This window comes from Haliotis rubra, unplaced genomic scaffold, assembly GCF_003918875.1.
Source record: "Haliotis rubra isolate DU_JTF1 unplaced genomic scaffold, ASM391887v1 Scf752, whole genome shotgun sequence".
Lineage (NCBI taxonomy): Eukaryota > Metazoa > Mollusca > Gastropoda > Lepetellida > Haliotidae > Haliotis > Haliotis rubra.
Genome location: NW_025767471.1, coordinates 1 through 16060, shown reverse-complemented (window position 1 = coordinate 16060; position 16060 = coordinate 1). Strand labels below are relative to the sequence as shown.

Sequence of the window (16060 nt, the reverse complement as noted above, 5' to 3'; positions counted from 1 at the left end):
TAGCGGCGTAAAACAATACTTACTCAATGATTTGCTGCACCATCGCTTGAGTGCCTGGCTTGTAGTGGTGATCGATGCAGCAATAAAGTATGGGATCGTGATCCGAGGTTCTCGATACAATACATCCATTTACAACTTCTCCGTTAAGGCAATGCGCACGACTGATTATTTTACATGTGCTATTGATGTGAATTCCAGTTTCATTCATGTATGATTTCGTATTGATTATTTATAGTTTTAACATCGGTAGTATAATGTTTAAGCGATAGTCGATAGTTATTTCTACCCGTGAAGATCCGGGTTAGAACTGATCTTCAGTAACCCATGCTTCTCGTGAGAGGCTGGGTGGTCAGACTTGCTGACTTCGTTGAACACATTTCATCGTATTCCAATTGCGTAGATCGATATTTATGCTAGTGATCACTCTATTGTCTGGTTCAGACTGGATTATTTACAGTCCCCGCTATATAGCTAGAATATTGCTGAGTACGGCGTAAAACTAAACTCGCTCGCTCACTCCTTGCCAGTCAATGGCACTCTTTGTGCTCCCAAAAGTGTGTTATATCACATTTATTTAAATTTATTTATTTCCTATTCCATTCCAGCCAATACACAGACCTAACTGTAGAGCGTATGATCCAATGTCTTTCAGAGTGTTTTTTTATATGATTTCCAGTGTCGTAATCGTAAAAAATGTGTTCGTGTAATGCTTGGCTGTTATTCGCTAGAACTGACATCACCTGAAGTGATCATGTAAATCCAGCTGGGGTTCGTGAGGCAGTAAATGTACTGTTTCTACTGTAGCCCGTGTCTATATGGTATTTTTATACGGATATATATTCTGAAATGTTTATACGTTTAGTGAATCTGTCATATGATATCCTCATAGGGTACGTAAGTCCACTAACATTCAAGATAAATTTAAACTTGCCAGACTATTTAATCGTAGTATTTTTTGTGATTTTAAATTCTGGCCATCTTTAACTACAGTTGCCAGCGGCTGAAGGGATTGTGTAAATGCAGCTAGGGTCCATGCAGGTAGTAAAGGTACTGTAAGTCGCCATGGTCCCTCGTTTGGTGATCTACCTTCAGTTGCTGGTGATCTATGGCCCGGTTTTAGATAGTGTTGCTCTGTTTAGTGATATGCTTATAAAATAACATTCTACTTTTACCTTTTTCTGTGATACTGTGATAGTAGTTTTACTGTCCATCGTCGACAGGGTTTAATCTTCAAAATATATTAATCTTTAATATATAAAATGTCTTCGTCACGATATAGATGAATTATTGCCGATCTGACGATAAATACTCACTCACTCACTCACTCACTTGATATTAACCTTAATGACATCTGCAGAATACCAAACTCAGGGCGATGACAGGCAGAAATGGATGGTCAGGTAGATCCTCCAAGACTAATTTCCGGGAACCACAGTGGGATGATGTGTTGCCTGTACCCAAACTCAGCTTCTCTGTGGCATCTGCTCTCGTCTTCTCTCCCAGGCTGCGACTTAGTATGCAGGGCAAAGTCCACAGATAACAGAGACTACCATTCCGAGACGAATGGTGCGGTTTTCCTCGATTGGGTTAAAACAAGTTGGTACCAGCTCTACCAGAGAAGTCTTTTATCATAATGGACAGTGCCCCATACCACAGCGTGCAGGACCCCGACAGTGAAACCCTTCATCGAACAGTCGAAAAGGTGATATGATATCATGGCTCGACAAATTGCAGATCGCACGGCCTTCAATGGCAACGAAGCCTCAGCTATATGAGATCATAAAAACCCACAAAGGTAAACCTTTCTACAAAGTTGACAGTTACATAAAAAGTAAGGCAGAATATCGTGACTCTTCTTTATTTCGTCAGTGCGATTTATTTCGATACAGATACTTGTACCGTTGTCGAGCACCAGTGAGGGCAACGGTACAAGAATCTCTATCGACACGTCGCACTCACGAAGTAAAAAAGTTGTTATCCATAAAAAGGTGTTCTATATTTTACGTCTCAACTTCTAAAATGCCACTCTAACAAGTGATATAATGTTGCTCTATCACATTGCCAAGACTGACTGACTGACTGAGTATGGTTTTACGCCGCTTTTAGCACTATTCCAACAACATCACGACGGGGGACACCAGAAATGGGCTTCACAAATTGTACCCATGTGGGGAATCGAACCCGGGCCTTCGGCGTGATGAGCGAGCGCTCTAACCACTAGGCTACCCCACCGCCCCTGCATTGCCAAGAGCTGTGTACATAACCTATCGTATTTATTTTCCAACAAATACATGTCAGCAGAATATCTACAGTAGTGACAACACCGTGTGTGGAGACCAACTGTCCAAATCAGCCACTACGGTTATTTGTCTACTTGTGACCAAGCGCGTGGCTACAGGTCAATAAACATCGTCCAAGATCTGTAAGACCCAGGAAGACCAATGCCCGCAATGTAGGACTGGGAGAGTCCGACTCTCAACTTGTATACCAGAAGGTGACTGCGGGCTGCTGATATAAGGGCCCGTTGTCTGATCAGACATCACTTACCCAACGACCAAAGGTTATTAGTGAGAACCTGGGTTCAATCAGATTGATGGCGTAGTGATGATGCCCATTGTTTCCGGAATTGTTGGTATATATTTCGTCGTGCATTCATCGCAGATTGCAAAAATATTGTAGGCAAATTTCAATTTCACTTTTGTAATAAAATATGTTACAGTTACCTTTTTAATATTATATTTAAAACATGCACGCGAAGTGTTTTCGTACTTTTCATATGAAAAATCGATCAATGCTCATGTTATTTTTTTTGTATCTGTAGGGCATCTGTAGCGCTTTTGACATCATCGTTGTGTGTAGAATCGATCCCTTCCAGCTGCTGACGAACAAGAAACGGATAATCAATGATTTTGTCAATGAGAAGGTAACACATGCGTGTATCAAGTAGATATGCCGACATCAGTTGCTGGACGTTATTCCCATTAGCGACTTTTGTTCGGGTTTGTCTCATGAGGTGTCGATATTTTGGTCTCGCTACGTAAAGGTTAGGTGATGATGGCTTGTAATGTTAACCTCATAACTGAGTCCATGATTCTGCTGAAATTGCCGAGTTTTATCATATGCTTAGTACGCTTATCAATTATGCTGAATCAGCTGAAAAAGAAAGATTGAAACAGAAATAACCGTTGTAATAGGCGACTGAAGGAATCGAGTGATCAGGCTCGCCGATTTAGTTCGTTGATGCCATTGTTTCTCAATGCTCATGATATCAATCACTGGATTCACTTGTACAGACTTGATTTTCTCCATACAACCGTCATATACCTGGAATATCGCTACATGCGACGTTACACAAACAAAACAAAAACTGTTACTTCCATTGTTTGATTCAAGGCCACGTGTATTCATCTCTTGCAGAAGAGAATGTCTCGATGGGTAAAGAGTCTCATTAAGCGTCATCTCATCCTGTTTCTGACCGGCATGTCTGTCCTTATAACTCGAGTACGGGTCATGGGATCAACAGCGCCCTTATTCACGGAGAATGACAATCCACATTCCTTTGTTAATGGCACTATGCTGAGAGTGAGTTCAATACTGTTCGACACTGTGAAAGATAATTAAACCTAATGAGTTGATAATATCACTGACACTTCTTCAGAAAACTTAAGTATTGCAAACCGAAGGGGGTTTGGACATAGTCAGACAATTCGTTCTACAGTCTGTGATTTAGGAATGTTTCACTTAATTTCCCAATGCGTTCTTGTCGCGATGATTATGATTCCATCGGCATTAAAGCTTCTATTATCAAACTGTCCAATCTGCTTTATTAAATTTAAAAAAATGTAGATTTTTGCTGAAATCTCATCAGTTTAGAAGTCCGAATAAATATTCAGAAAGGTACGTTTATGACGAACATGCTCATGTTGTTGTTTTTTTCTGATCACCTGTACAGTTTAGTCGAAATGCGTTTATCAAACCACGGTTATAACGAACTAAAGTTAGTGACCCTTTTCTGCGCATTATAACCTTGTTTACTTAAATTAATGTTGCCATATGTTGTTTTAGTTTATGATTATTACGATCATTTCGAGTCGTCATGAATGCGCTCTGATTTCAGGTTTTGAATTACAACTATATATATGCAATGAATGCTTGGCTGCTGTTGAACCCATGGTGGCTGTGCTGTGATTGGTCGATGGGTTGTATCCCCGTCATCACGTCATTGGCAGATTCCAGGATACTAGCAGATATAGCGCTCTGGGTTGTCTTTGGTGCTTTGTTTTACCATTGCTGTGTTGGTGAGCTCACAAGAACTCGCAGGTACGGCTCACATCCTAATGATCTCCTGTGAAGATTATTTTGGAAGGAAGCCATTGCAAAGATACTTTTCAATTTAAATTAAGATGTGTATTTTGTGAGTCAAATCGGGACGATTATACATTTTGATAAAAAGTGATGACTTATAAGTTTGCCAGTACTGTCAGTATATGATATTAGATTAGAGTCTTTTACCGTGTTTTACCTGCCTAAAATTTACTAATATACTATCCATCAAAAGTTTAGTGTAAGTGCAGCCACTTACTTAAGTCAACTGTTCTAAACTAGATTTTGCAAAATATTCCACACTATTTAAAGGTACTGTTTACACATGAACTGATGTATTGTAAAACAAATTCGCAACGTTGAAAAGATTATTGTCATGAGTTCAATAAATGATGAAACTCAGTGAAAATTGGTGAACTCCTAACAAAGATTTACACCTAAATGCAGCTGTTCACATGCACAATATTTGCACATGCCTTTCAGCAATTTGATGCATGGTCCTCGTGCAATTCTTCTGCATAGGGATTGCAGTCGGTTCCCCTAAGTTAGTGGAGAAATTCATATTCGATGTAACCACATATTACATACATAACATATAGTGAGTGCTTTAAGGGAGTCTAAACTTTTGATGGGTAGTATATATGATATTATTGTTATGCCAGCATACGTGACGTTCATAAGTAAACGTTATACATGTGGTTTCATGCATGAAGTCAAAAGAGACATTGCTATGATAGCTATCATGCATTTCATTAATATCACAGGAACATGCTGAAACAATGTGCAATCTAAACATGGTATATGGTTTTTTGTTGACATCACTAAAACATCTCAACATTTAAAAATATGTTCATGTATCTTTTCCAGTGTGTTGATTATGTCCCTGGCCGTGTTGGGTGTTCCGTTCCTGCCAGCCAGCAACCTGTTTTTCCGTGTGGGCTTCGTCATCGCAGAGAGGAATCTGTACCTGTCCTGTGCTGGCTTCTGTATGTTGGTGGTGCTCGGGGCCAGGCACATCTGTCTTCATCTACATAGTTTCAAACAGGTAGATGACATGTAGCGAAACTTTGAAAATTATACGTTACCGTTAAATAATCTCATGCATTCTATCAGTCTGATTGGGGATGATATCAAGGGTTAAAGTGGTATTCTTATATCGATCCTGTCATGGGTACTGTGTGATCGTTGGGGCGTTGTTGCCTAATGGTTAAAACGTTATTCATTCACTCACTGTTTGGTCACGATATGTGAAAGCCATTTCTGGTGTCTGCCGCAGTGATATTGTTGGAATTTTGCTACAAGCTGCGTAAAACTAAACTCACTCACTCACTGTGTGATCCTATATATTTTTCTGTTTTACTCAGAAACAGTATTTATATGGCACGTGATTCAGTAACAATTTTATTTTATGAAATGATTTGATTTTCATGATCTGTTGTAAGTAGTGAGTGAGCAAGTTAAAATTTATCGTCACATCGGCAATGTTTCAGCCATAACGTGACGAGAGAACCTTATACAGCAATAAAAAATAGTATGAAATATATTTAAAGGTTATACAATGAAAGGACAGTACAACAACTAGTACATCACATTTTATTTAAAACTAGTTAGGGAGCATATAGAATAGTAAACTGTTAAGTGGCAACACAATATAACAATTGCTATAGGTCGCCAACAAGTGAAGGTAGGACGCCATACTAGGGACCAAGGGGACTTACCGTGCATTTTCTACCTGCATGGACCATAGCTGGATTTACACCATTCCTTCATCAGCTGGCGAATGAAGTAAACTTTAGCCAAAATTAAAATCACAAAAATACTACGTATTGAAAAGTTGGCAAGTTTAAATGTACTTTGTAAGTTTTGCTTATGTACCCTATTGTCAGTCAAACACATAATTATTTACCACCATCATTACAGATGCATGTGAAATAGTTAGCAACGACACTGTGTTCATTTCAGTTGTAAACAAATAAACAAACGACATGCTGTGGCACAGTACAGTATGTGAGGGTTCATTTTCACGATCACCTGGTATCATCACTATTTGATTCGTCAACACCTGATCATGATATTGTCGGAATCGAACACTCGACAATTCGACTTTATGAGCATGTGAAAAGGGTTTTGTTGCTCATGTTCAATATTGTTTATTTTTCGGTTACTGTTACAGTCAGTATAAGTGAGGTTGTAATCACATTTAGGACCTCTGGTGAGGCACATACATTACGTATTCAGTACAACATAATCGCTCTGCGCTTGTGGCATTAACCAACATAATATTTGTAATAACTTAACATATTGTGCTTTTTACTTTCTACAAGAATAGCAAAGAGCACTATAGTGTCATTAGATTTACTCGTCCATCGATAGATCACTTGATTGTCTGGTTTGTTTACAGGCTGCGTTCGAACTACAATAGTACTGCCGTGCGGCGTCACGCAATAAATACTCACTTTATCAGGCAAATTGTGAGAATGTCGAACGCTATCGTAGGACAGGACATGCTGGTGTCTGGTTTTTTTGCCCGTCCATATAATTGTCACAGCTATTTTGCCAAATCGAATCCTTTCCTGACGATAGGCAAGACTGCTTATTCTTTACAATTGGCGTTTTACAGACACAGCTATGTCGAAGTTGAATTGACCTACCTAAAACTTTGAGTTATTCGAGGTTCGTGACAAACGCAATTGATGACTAAGAAGGCATAAGCAGAGACAACACGTTTACTTCGTAACAACCGTAGCTCAAAGGTCGCCATAGCTGTGTTTAACTGTATATTATGTTGTACTTCAGTTGGCGAAGACTGGATTCACACTCCTCATATTGGTGTTCGTGCTGCGATCAATGAAGGTAAGTGTGACTTTATCTCGAATTCGGTGTTTCAGGAATTCAGTTACGAGCCATGATCTAACATGACTCTTGTTTGTGACAGATGTCAGGGATTATATATTTACGACCATTTCTGCTGGAGCACAGCATACTGAGTAAGTGAGTGAGTGAGTGTGTGAGTGAGTGACTGAGTATTTAACGTCTTATCGGCAATATATCAGCCATATCATGACGAAAACAATGTATACAATAAAGATGAAAACATTTTGAAGAGTAAAACCTGTCGATGATGAAAAGTAAAAATACTAGAGTATCACAGATAACATGAAACTAGCATGTGAAACAAAAACAGTTTAATTGAATAAGACAATACCATATAAACACCGTTCGGTCTGAGAATCGCCTATTCTTACAATTATGAGACAAATCGTCAGAGTTGGTCTGTCGATGTCTGCGCAGAACTTGGTTTTGTTACCATTATTAGAATTCGTGTTTGTGAGCAATTCATCGGTCTCAAGTGAAATCACACGTACTGTAGTTGCCTAACAACGATACATGGTATTTATTTCTAGAGATGCCAGGAGTATGGTGGGAGAAAAACGCTGTACACCTCTGCACTCAAAGTCTGTCCCCTGAATGCTAAGGTAAGGCGTACATGCCACACTGTTGTAGCATGTCTACAAGGGCCATGTGTTCAGACATTCGGGCTTTAGTTACAGAGTAGGGCAGAGGGGACAGGGAAGGAGAGATAGAGATAGAGAGTAGGGGAGAAGGACAGGGAAGGAGAGATAGAGATAGAGAGTAGGGAAGAAGGGACAGGGAAGGAGAGATAGAGATACAGAGTAGGGGAGAAGGGACAGGGAAGGAGAGATAGAGATACAGAGTAGGAAGAAGGGACAGGGAAGGAGAGATAGAGATACAGAGTAGGGGAGATTGGGACAGGGAAGGAGAGATAGAGATACAGAGTAGGGGAGAAGGGACAGGGAAGGAGAGATAGAGATACAGAGTAGGGGAGAAGGGACAGGGAAGGAGAGATAGAGATACAGAGTAGGGGAGAAGGGACAGGGAAGGAGAGATAGAGATACAGAGTAGGGAAGAAGGGACAGGGAAGGAGAGATAGAGATACAGAGTAGGGAGAAGGGACAGGGAAGGAGAGATAGAGAGGGGAGACAGAGTAGGGAGATACAGAAGGGACAGGGGGAAGGAGAGATAGAGATACAGAGTAGGGGAGAAGGGACAGGAAGGAGACAGGAAGGAGAGAGAGATACAGGAGAGAGGAGAGAGAAGGGGGACAGAGACAGGAGAGAGAGATAGACAGAGAGGGAGAGATACAGAGCAGGATAGAGACACAGGGAAGGAAGGAGAATGAGAGACAGAGAGTAGGGAGGAGGACAGGGACAGGAGATACAGGAGATAGAGAGACAGAGAGGAGGAGAAGGGACAGGGACAGGAAGGAGAGATAGAGAGGCAGAGTAGGGAGAGAGGGGACAGGAAAGGAGAGAGAGAGATAGAGAGTAGGGGAGAAGGGACAGGAAGGAGAGATAGAGATACAGAGTAGGGGGGAAGGACAGGAAGGGAGAGGATACAGAGTAGGAAGGACAGAAGGAGAGACACAGGAAGAAGGAGAGACAGAGGAGGGGAGAGGAAGGGGACAGGAATGGACAGAGAGATAGGAAGAAGGGGAGAAGGAGGACAGGAAAGAGAGAGAGAGAGATGACAGAGAGGAGAAAGAGGGACAAGGAAGGAGACAGGAGAGAGAAGGGACAGAAGGAGGAAGAGACAGAGGACAGGGAAGAAGGGACAGAGGACAGGAGAAGAGGAAGGAGACAGGGGAGGGAGAAGGAAGGAAGAGATAGAGACAGGGAGAGGGACAGGAAGGAGAGACAGAGACAGAGGAGAAGGACAGGAATGAAGACAGAGACAGGAAGAAGGACAGGAAGGAGAGATAGAGATACAGAGGGAGGAGAGGACAGGAAGGAGAGAGGAGACAGAGGAAGAAGGACAGGAAGGAGGAGACAGGAGGAAGGACAGACACAGGAGAAGATACAGAAGGGAAGAATGGACAGGAAGGAGAGATAGAGACAGAGAAGGACAGAAAGGACAGGAAGGAGAGAAGGACATGAGATAGACAGAGAGGAGGGAAGGACAGGAGAGAGAGATAGAGGGAGAGAAGGGACAGGGAAGGAGAGACAGAGGAGGGACAGAATGGAGAAGGAGAGACAAGGAGGGAAGAAGGGACAGGAAGGAGAAGACAGACAGAGGAAGAAGACAGGAAGGAGACATCAGGGAGAATGGACAGGAAGGAGACAGAGACACAGAGGAAGAAGGACAGGGAATGAGAGGAGGAAGGAGAAAGGACAGAGATGGAGAGACAGAGGAGACAGATGGAAGAAGAGGAGAGACACAGGAGAATGGAAATGACAGACAGAGACTGGACAGGATAAGGACAGGAAGGAGAAAGAGACACAGAGGGACAGAAGGACAGGAAGGAGATAGAGACAGAGAGGAATGGAGGAAGGAGAGGATAGAGACAGGGGAGAAGGGACAGAGAATGAGACACAAGAAGAAGGGACAGGAAGGAGAGACAGAGAAATGAACAGGGAAGAAGGACAGGAAGGAGAGACAGAGGAAGAATGAGGAGAGGAGGAGGGAAGGAGAGATGAGAGACAGGAGGAGGGAGGAAGGGACAGAAGAAGGAAGGAGGACACAGAGGACAGACAGGAAGGAGAGACAGAAGGACACAGAGGAAGGAATGGAGGACAGAGACGACAGAAGGACAGGAAGGAGATAGACAGAGAAGACAGGGAAGGAGAGACAGGACAGGAAAGGAGAAGACAGGAGGAGGAAGGAGAGGAGGGACAGAGAAGGAAAGGAAGGAAGGAGATCCAGAGGAGAATGGACAGGAAGAAGGACAGAGGAAGGAAGGGAAGGAGATCACCGAGACAGAGAATGGACAGAATGGACAGGAAGGAGATAGAGACACAGAGAGGACAAGGAAGGAGGACAGGAAGGAAGGAGACAGAAGGGAGGAAGGAAGGAGATAGAGACACAGAGGGAGACAGGAAGGAGACAGAGAAGGACAGGAAGGACAGGAAGGAGAGAGAGGAGAAGGAAAGGAGAGAGAGAGGACAGAGGGGAACAGGAGGGAGAAGGACAGGAAGAGAAGGAGGACAGGAAGGAGACAGGGAGAGGACAGAGAGAGAAGGACAGGAAGAAGGAGACAAGGACAGGACAGAGATAGAGAAGGACAGAGGACAGGAAGGAGAGAGGACAGAGGAGGACAGGAAGAAGGGACAGAGGAAGGAAGGACAGGAAGAATCAGGAAGACACAGAGGAGGAAGAGAAGAGACAGAGGAAGAAGACAGGACAGAGACAGAGAGGAAGAAGGAGGACAGGAAGGAGATGACAGACACAGGAAGGAGGAAGGAGAGGAGAGAGAAGGAAGAAGAGGAGAAGGACAGGAGTGGAGACACGACAGACAGGACAGGAAGGAGATCAGAAGGACAGGAAGGACAGGACAGGAGAGAAGAGGAGGAAGGAAGGACACAGGAAGGAGACAGACAGACAGACAGAGACAGAAGGAAGGGACAGGAAGGAAGAAGACAAGGAAAGAAGGACAGGAAGGAGACAAGGAAGGACAGGAAGGAAGGACACAGGAAGGAAGAGGAGACACAGAAAGAAAAGAGACAGGACAGGACAGACAGGGAAGGACAGGAGGAGACAGAGGAGACGGACAGAGACACAGACAGAGGACAGAGACAGAGACAGAAGGACAGGAAGGAGACAGAAGAGAGGACAGACAGACAGAAGGACAGACAGAAGGACAGACAGACAGGAAGAGACAGGAAGAAGAGGAAGGAGAGGACAAGGAGGAAGGAAGGACAGAGGAAGGAGAGACAGACAGACAGAGAGGACAGGAAGAAGAGAAGGACAGAGGAACAGGAGGAAGAGGAAGACAGACAGGAGGACCTGAGACAAGCCACAGACAAGGACAGGAAAGAGACAGAGGAGAGACACAGAGAAGGAGGACAAGACAGGAAGAGACAGGAAGAGATCAGAGACACGAGGAGGAAGACAGGACAGGAAGGAAGACAGAGGAAGAAGGACAGGAGAGGAAACGAACAGACAGAGGAGAGACAGAGGAACAGACAGGAAGAAGACAGAGACAGAGACAGAGGATGGACAAGAAGACAGAGGAAGACACAGACAGAGGTGGAGACAGGAAGGAGACAGAGAAGAAGACAGGACAGAGGAAGAAGGACACAGAGACATGGAAGAGAAGACAGGAAGGAAGAACACAGGACAGGACAAGAGACAGGAGGAAGAAGGAAGAGGAAGGACAGATGGAAGAGACAGACAGGAGGAAGGAAGAGAGGACAGACACAAGGAGGAAGAAGGAAGGACAGAGGAAGAAGAGAAGACAGAGGGAGAGGAGACAGGAGGAAGGACAAGGAAAAGGATCAGAAGACAGAAGGAAGAAGGAGGAAGACAGAGGACAGGACAGAAAGACAGAGGAGGAAGGAATGAGACATGACAGAGGAAGAGAGACAGATACAGGACACAGAGGAAGAATGGACAGGAATGAGACACACACAGAGTGGAGAAGGACAGAGGTAGACAGAAGAGAAGACAGCAGACAGAAGACAGAACAGAGAACAGAAGACAGAGGAAGAGAAGAAGACAGAGGAAGAATACAGAAGGACAGAGAAGTGAACAGAATAGACACAGAGACAGAGGAGAGAAAGGAAGGACAGTAGACACAGGAAGAAGGACAGACAGAAGGACAAAGACAGAGGAAGAATGGAAGAGAGACAGAGGAAGATGGACAAGAATGAGAGACAGAGGAGAGAAGGATAGAAGACAGAGAGACAGAGGAGAAGTAGACAGGAGAGGAAGAATAGAAGGAAAGACAGAGGAATGAGACAGACAGGAAGGAAGAACAGGAAGGAGACAGAGGAAGAAGGAGAAAGACAGGACAGGAAGAGACAGAGACAGAGGAGAAGAAGGAGACAGAGAATGAAGACACAGGAAGACAGAGGGAAGAGAGGAAGAGAGAGACAGAGGAAGAAGGACAGGAAGGAGACAGAAGACAGAGAAGACAGGAAGAGACAGAGGAAGAAGAGAAGGAAGACAGAGGGGAAGAACAGGAGAGACAGAGGGAAGGAGAGAGAGACACAGAAGGAAGAAGAGAAGGACAGAGGAGGAAGAGAAGGAAGACACAGTGGAAGAAGGACAGAGGAAAGAAGAGGACAGAGGACAGAGAAATGGAGGAAGAGAAGAGAAGGACAGAAGGAAGACAGAAGGACAGAGAAGGAAGAATAGACAGAAGACAGGAAGGAAGAACAAGGGGAAGAAGAGAAGACAGAGTGGAAGAAGAGAAGTAGACAGAGGAGGAAGTAGAAGACAGGGAAGAGGAGAGAAGAGGAAGACAGAGGACAGAGGAAGAAGAAGAAGACAGGACAGAGGAAGAAGAGAGGACAGAGGAAGAAGAGAAAGAGAAAGGAAGAAGACAGGAAGACAGAGGGAGAGAAGAGAAGGACAGAGGAAGGAGAATAGAAGACAGAGGAAGAAGAGACAGAGGAAGAGAAGGACAGAAGAGAAGGACAGGGAAGAAGAGAATAGACAGAGGAAGAAGAAGGACAGGATAGAGGAGGAAAGAAGGAAGGAAGACAGAGAGGAAGAAGGAAGGACAGAGGAAGAGAGGAAGGACAGGGGAAGAAGAGAAGAGACAGGAAGAAGAGAAGGACAGGGAAGAAGAATGGACAGAGGGGTGGAAGAGACTGGAGGAAGAAGGAGGAGAATCCAGACAGAAGGACAGAAGGACAGAGGAAGAAGAGAAGAGGAAGAAGGACAGGAAGAAGAGAAGACAGAGAGAAGGAAGAAGAGACAGAGGAAGGAAGGAAGAAGAGACAGAAGGACAGAGGACAAGAAGGACAGAGAAGGAGAGAAGAGAAGAGAGGAAGAAGAAGGAAGAGAAAGAGGAATAGAAGGACAGAGGTGAAGAAGAGAAGGAGAGAGAAGAAGGACAGAGGAAGAAGGACAGGGAAGGAGAGATGACAGAGGGAAGACAGAGGAGAGGACAGAAGAAGAGAAGGACAAGAAACGAGAAGAGGAAGGACAGGAAGAGAAGGACAGGAAGGACAGAGAAGAAGAACAGAAGAGAGATGGAGGATAAGGACAGAAGGAAGACAGAAGACAGGAGGAAGAAGACAGGAAGAGACAGAGGAACAAGAAGAGAAGAGACAGAAGGAAGAAGGAAGACAGACAGAGGAGACAAGGACAGACAAGACAAGGGACAGAGAGACAGACAGACAGAGGAAGAGAGAAGCAGACAGGAGGAAGAAGACAGAGGAAGACAGACAGGAAGACAAGACAGAGGAAGAAGACAGAGGAAGAGAGAAGAGACAGACACAAGGAAGAGACAGGAGAGAGAAGGAGAATGGACAGACAGAAGAGGACAGAAGACAGACAAGGAAGGAGGAAGACAGAAGGAGAGACAGAGGACAAGAGAAGAGGAAGACACAAAGAGGAAGACACAGGAAGACAGACAGGAAGACAGAGACAGAGGAAGACAGACAGAGGAAGAAGAGAAGACAGAGGACAGAAGGACAGGAAGAGGACAGAAGAGACAGAGGAGGACGAGAGAAGGAGAGACAGAGAAGACAGACAGGACAGACAGACAGAGGAAGACAGAGGAAGAAGGAAGAGACAGACAGACACAGGAAGGAAGAGAGAGAGAGAATCACAGACAGAGGTGGACATGGACAGGAAGACAGACACAGAGGAAGAAGAGACAGACAGACAGAGGAAGAGACAGGAGGAAGACAGGAAGGACAGGAAGACAGGAGACAGACAGAGGACGAGAGAGAAGACAGAGACAGAAGAGACAGAAGAGACAGAGGAAGAAGGAAGACAAGACAGGAGACAGAGAGACAGAGAAAGACAGAGAGGACAGACAGGAAGAGAGGAGACAGAAGAAGAGAGAGGAAGAAGAAGACAGAGACAGAAGAAAGGAACAGAGGAAGAAGAGAGACAGGAAGAATGGAGAGAGAGGAAGAGACAGAGACAGACAGAGAGAAGAAGACAGACAGAGGACACAGACAGGAGGAAGAAGGAGACAGACAGAGACAGACAGAGGACAGGAAGACAGACAGAAGAAGAGGAAGAGACAAGGACAGGAAGGAGACAAGACAGAGGAGAGACAGAGGAAGACAGAGGAAGAAGGACAGAGAAGAGAGAGACAGAGGAAGAAGAGAAGAGAGAGAAAGAAGAGACAGACAGAAGAGAAGACAGAGGTGGAAGAGACAGAGAGAAGAGGAAGACAGAAGAGAGGAAGGAGACAGAGGGACAGAGACAGAAGGAGGAAGAGGAGACAGAAGACAGGAGGAAGAAGAGAAGACAGAGACAGGAAGAAGGACAGGACAGAGGAAGAAGAGGAGAGAAGAGAAGAACAGGAAAGAGGTGAAGACAGAGGAAGAAGAGACAGAGACAGGAAGAAGAGACAGAGGAAGAAGGAAGGAGACAGAGGAAGAATGAGAAGGAGGAAGAAGGAGGAGACAGAAGGAAGAAGAGACAGACATAAGAAGAGGACAGAGAGGAAGGAGAGGAAGGAAGAAGGACAGGAAGAGAAGAAGAGAGGGAAGGAAGAGAAGGAGACAGAGGAATGAAGAAGAGAAGTAGACAGAGGAAGAAGAAGGTGGAAGAGGAAGGACAGAGAAGAGGAAGAGGAGGAATGACAGAAAAGAGAAGAGAGAGGAAGACAGGAAGGAATGGAGACAGAGAAGGAAGAAGGAAGGAAAGACAGAGGAAGGAGAGAGACACAGGTGGAAGAATAGAAGAAAGACAGAGGAATGGAAGAAGAGAAGGAAGGAGAGGAAGAAGAGAAGGAAGGACAGGAAGAAGAGACAGGACAGAGGAAGAAGAGAGACAGAGGTGACAGAAGAGACAAAGACAGAGGAAGGAAGAAGACAGAGGAAGAAGGAAGGAAGAGAAGACAGAGAATGGACAGAGGAAGGAAGAAGAGAGACAGAGTGGAAGAAGAAGAGGACAGAGGAAGAAGAGAAGACAGAGGAAAAAGAGAAGGAAGACAGAGGAAGAGACATGGACAGAGGTGGAAGAAGAGAAGGACAGAGGAAGAAGACAGGAGACAGAGGAAGAAGAGAAGACAGAGGAAGAAGAAGACAGAGGAAGAATAGAAGACAGAGGGGATGCAGTGGAATGGACAGAGGGAAGAAGAGGAATAGACAGAGGAAGAAGAGAAGGACAGAGGAAGAAGAGAAGAGACAGAGGTGGAGAGAAGTAGACAGAGGAAGAATAGAAGAAGACAGAGGGATAGAGAAGTGAAGACGACAGAAGTGAAGAAGAAGAGACAGAGGAAGAAGAAGTGAAAGAAGAAGAGAGAAGGAGAGAAGAGAATGGACAGAGGTGGAAAGAAGTAGAAGAGGTGGAAGAGGAGAAGAAGGAAGGACAGAGGGAAGAAATAACAGAGAATGGAAGGAAGGACAGAGGAAGAATGAGAAGACAGAGGAAGAAGAGAAGTAGAGGAAGGAAGAAGAGTAGACAGAGACAGAGGAAGAAGGAAGGACAGAAGAGAAGAAGAGACAGGAGATGGAAATGTAGACAGAGGAAGAAGAGAAGGACAGGTGGAAGAATGGAGAGGAAGAAGAGAAGAGAAGGAAGAGAAGGAAGGAGGAGATGGACAGAAGAATAGACAGGAAGAAGGAAAGGTAGAAGAGACAGAAGGACAGGAAGAATAGAGGAGGAAGGGAAGAAGAGAAGGACAGAGGAAGGAGAGAAGAAGACAGAAGGGGAAGAATAGAAGTAGACAGAGGGGAAGAAAGAGAAGGGACAGGGGAGGGGGATGAGAGACAGAAAGAGGAAGGAATAGAAGGACAGAGAGGAGGAA

At 44.4% G+C, this 16060-nt stretch overlaps 2 protein-coding genes across 2 annotated transcripts; both read left to right on the top strand.

Annotated features, from left to right (window-relative positions):
• The first annotated feature begins 3299 nt into the window (after positions 1-3299).
• On the top strand, positions 3300-9234 carry LOC124260170 (protein O-mannosyl-transferase TMTC4-like). The gene is made up of 5 exons (XM_046694427.1): positions 3300-3582; positions 4118-4320; positions 5191-5368; positions 7728-7799; positions 8749-9234. The coding sequence occupies exons 1-5, from the start codon at positions 3424-3426 to the stop codon at positions 9232-9234; spliced, it is 1098 nt and encodes a 365-aa protein (XP_046550383.1). The 5' UTR covers positions 3300-3423.
• Positions 9235-10050: 816 nt separating this feature from the next.
• On the top strand, positions 10051-15865 carry LOC124260165 (trichohyalin-like). The gene is given in 9 exon segments (XM_046694424.1): positions 10051-10269; positions 10271-10331; positions 10414-10618; positions 10959-11133; positions 11175-11908; positions 12184-13152; positions 14363-14819; positions 15098-15453; positions 15508-15865. Coding segments are annotated over 9 exon segments (3534 nt in total).
• Positions 15866-16060: the final 195 nt, after the last annotated feature.

What these genes read in the sequence shown, in the direction of transcription:
- LOC124260170 (XM_046694427.1), top strand. Translation starts at nt 3,424, where the DNA reads ATGTCTCGATGGGTAAAGAGTCTCATTAAGCGTCATCTCATCCTGTTT. An exon ending in ATCTACATAGTTTCAAACAG is followed by an intron (nt 5,369 to 7,727) that starts GTAGATGACATG and finishes ATTTATTTCTAG; the next exon opens with AGATGCCAGGAGTATGGTGG. An exon ending in TCTGTCCCCTGAATGCTAAG is followed by an intron (nt 7,800 to 8,748) that starts GTAAGGCGTACA and finishes GATACAGAGTAG; the next exon opens with GAAGGACAGAAGGAGAGACA.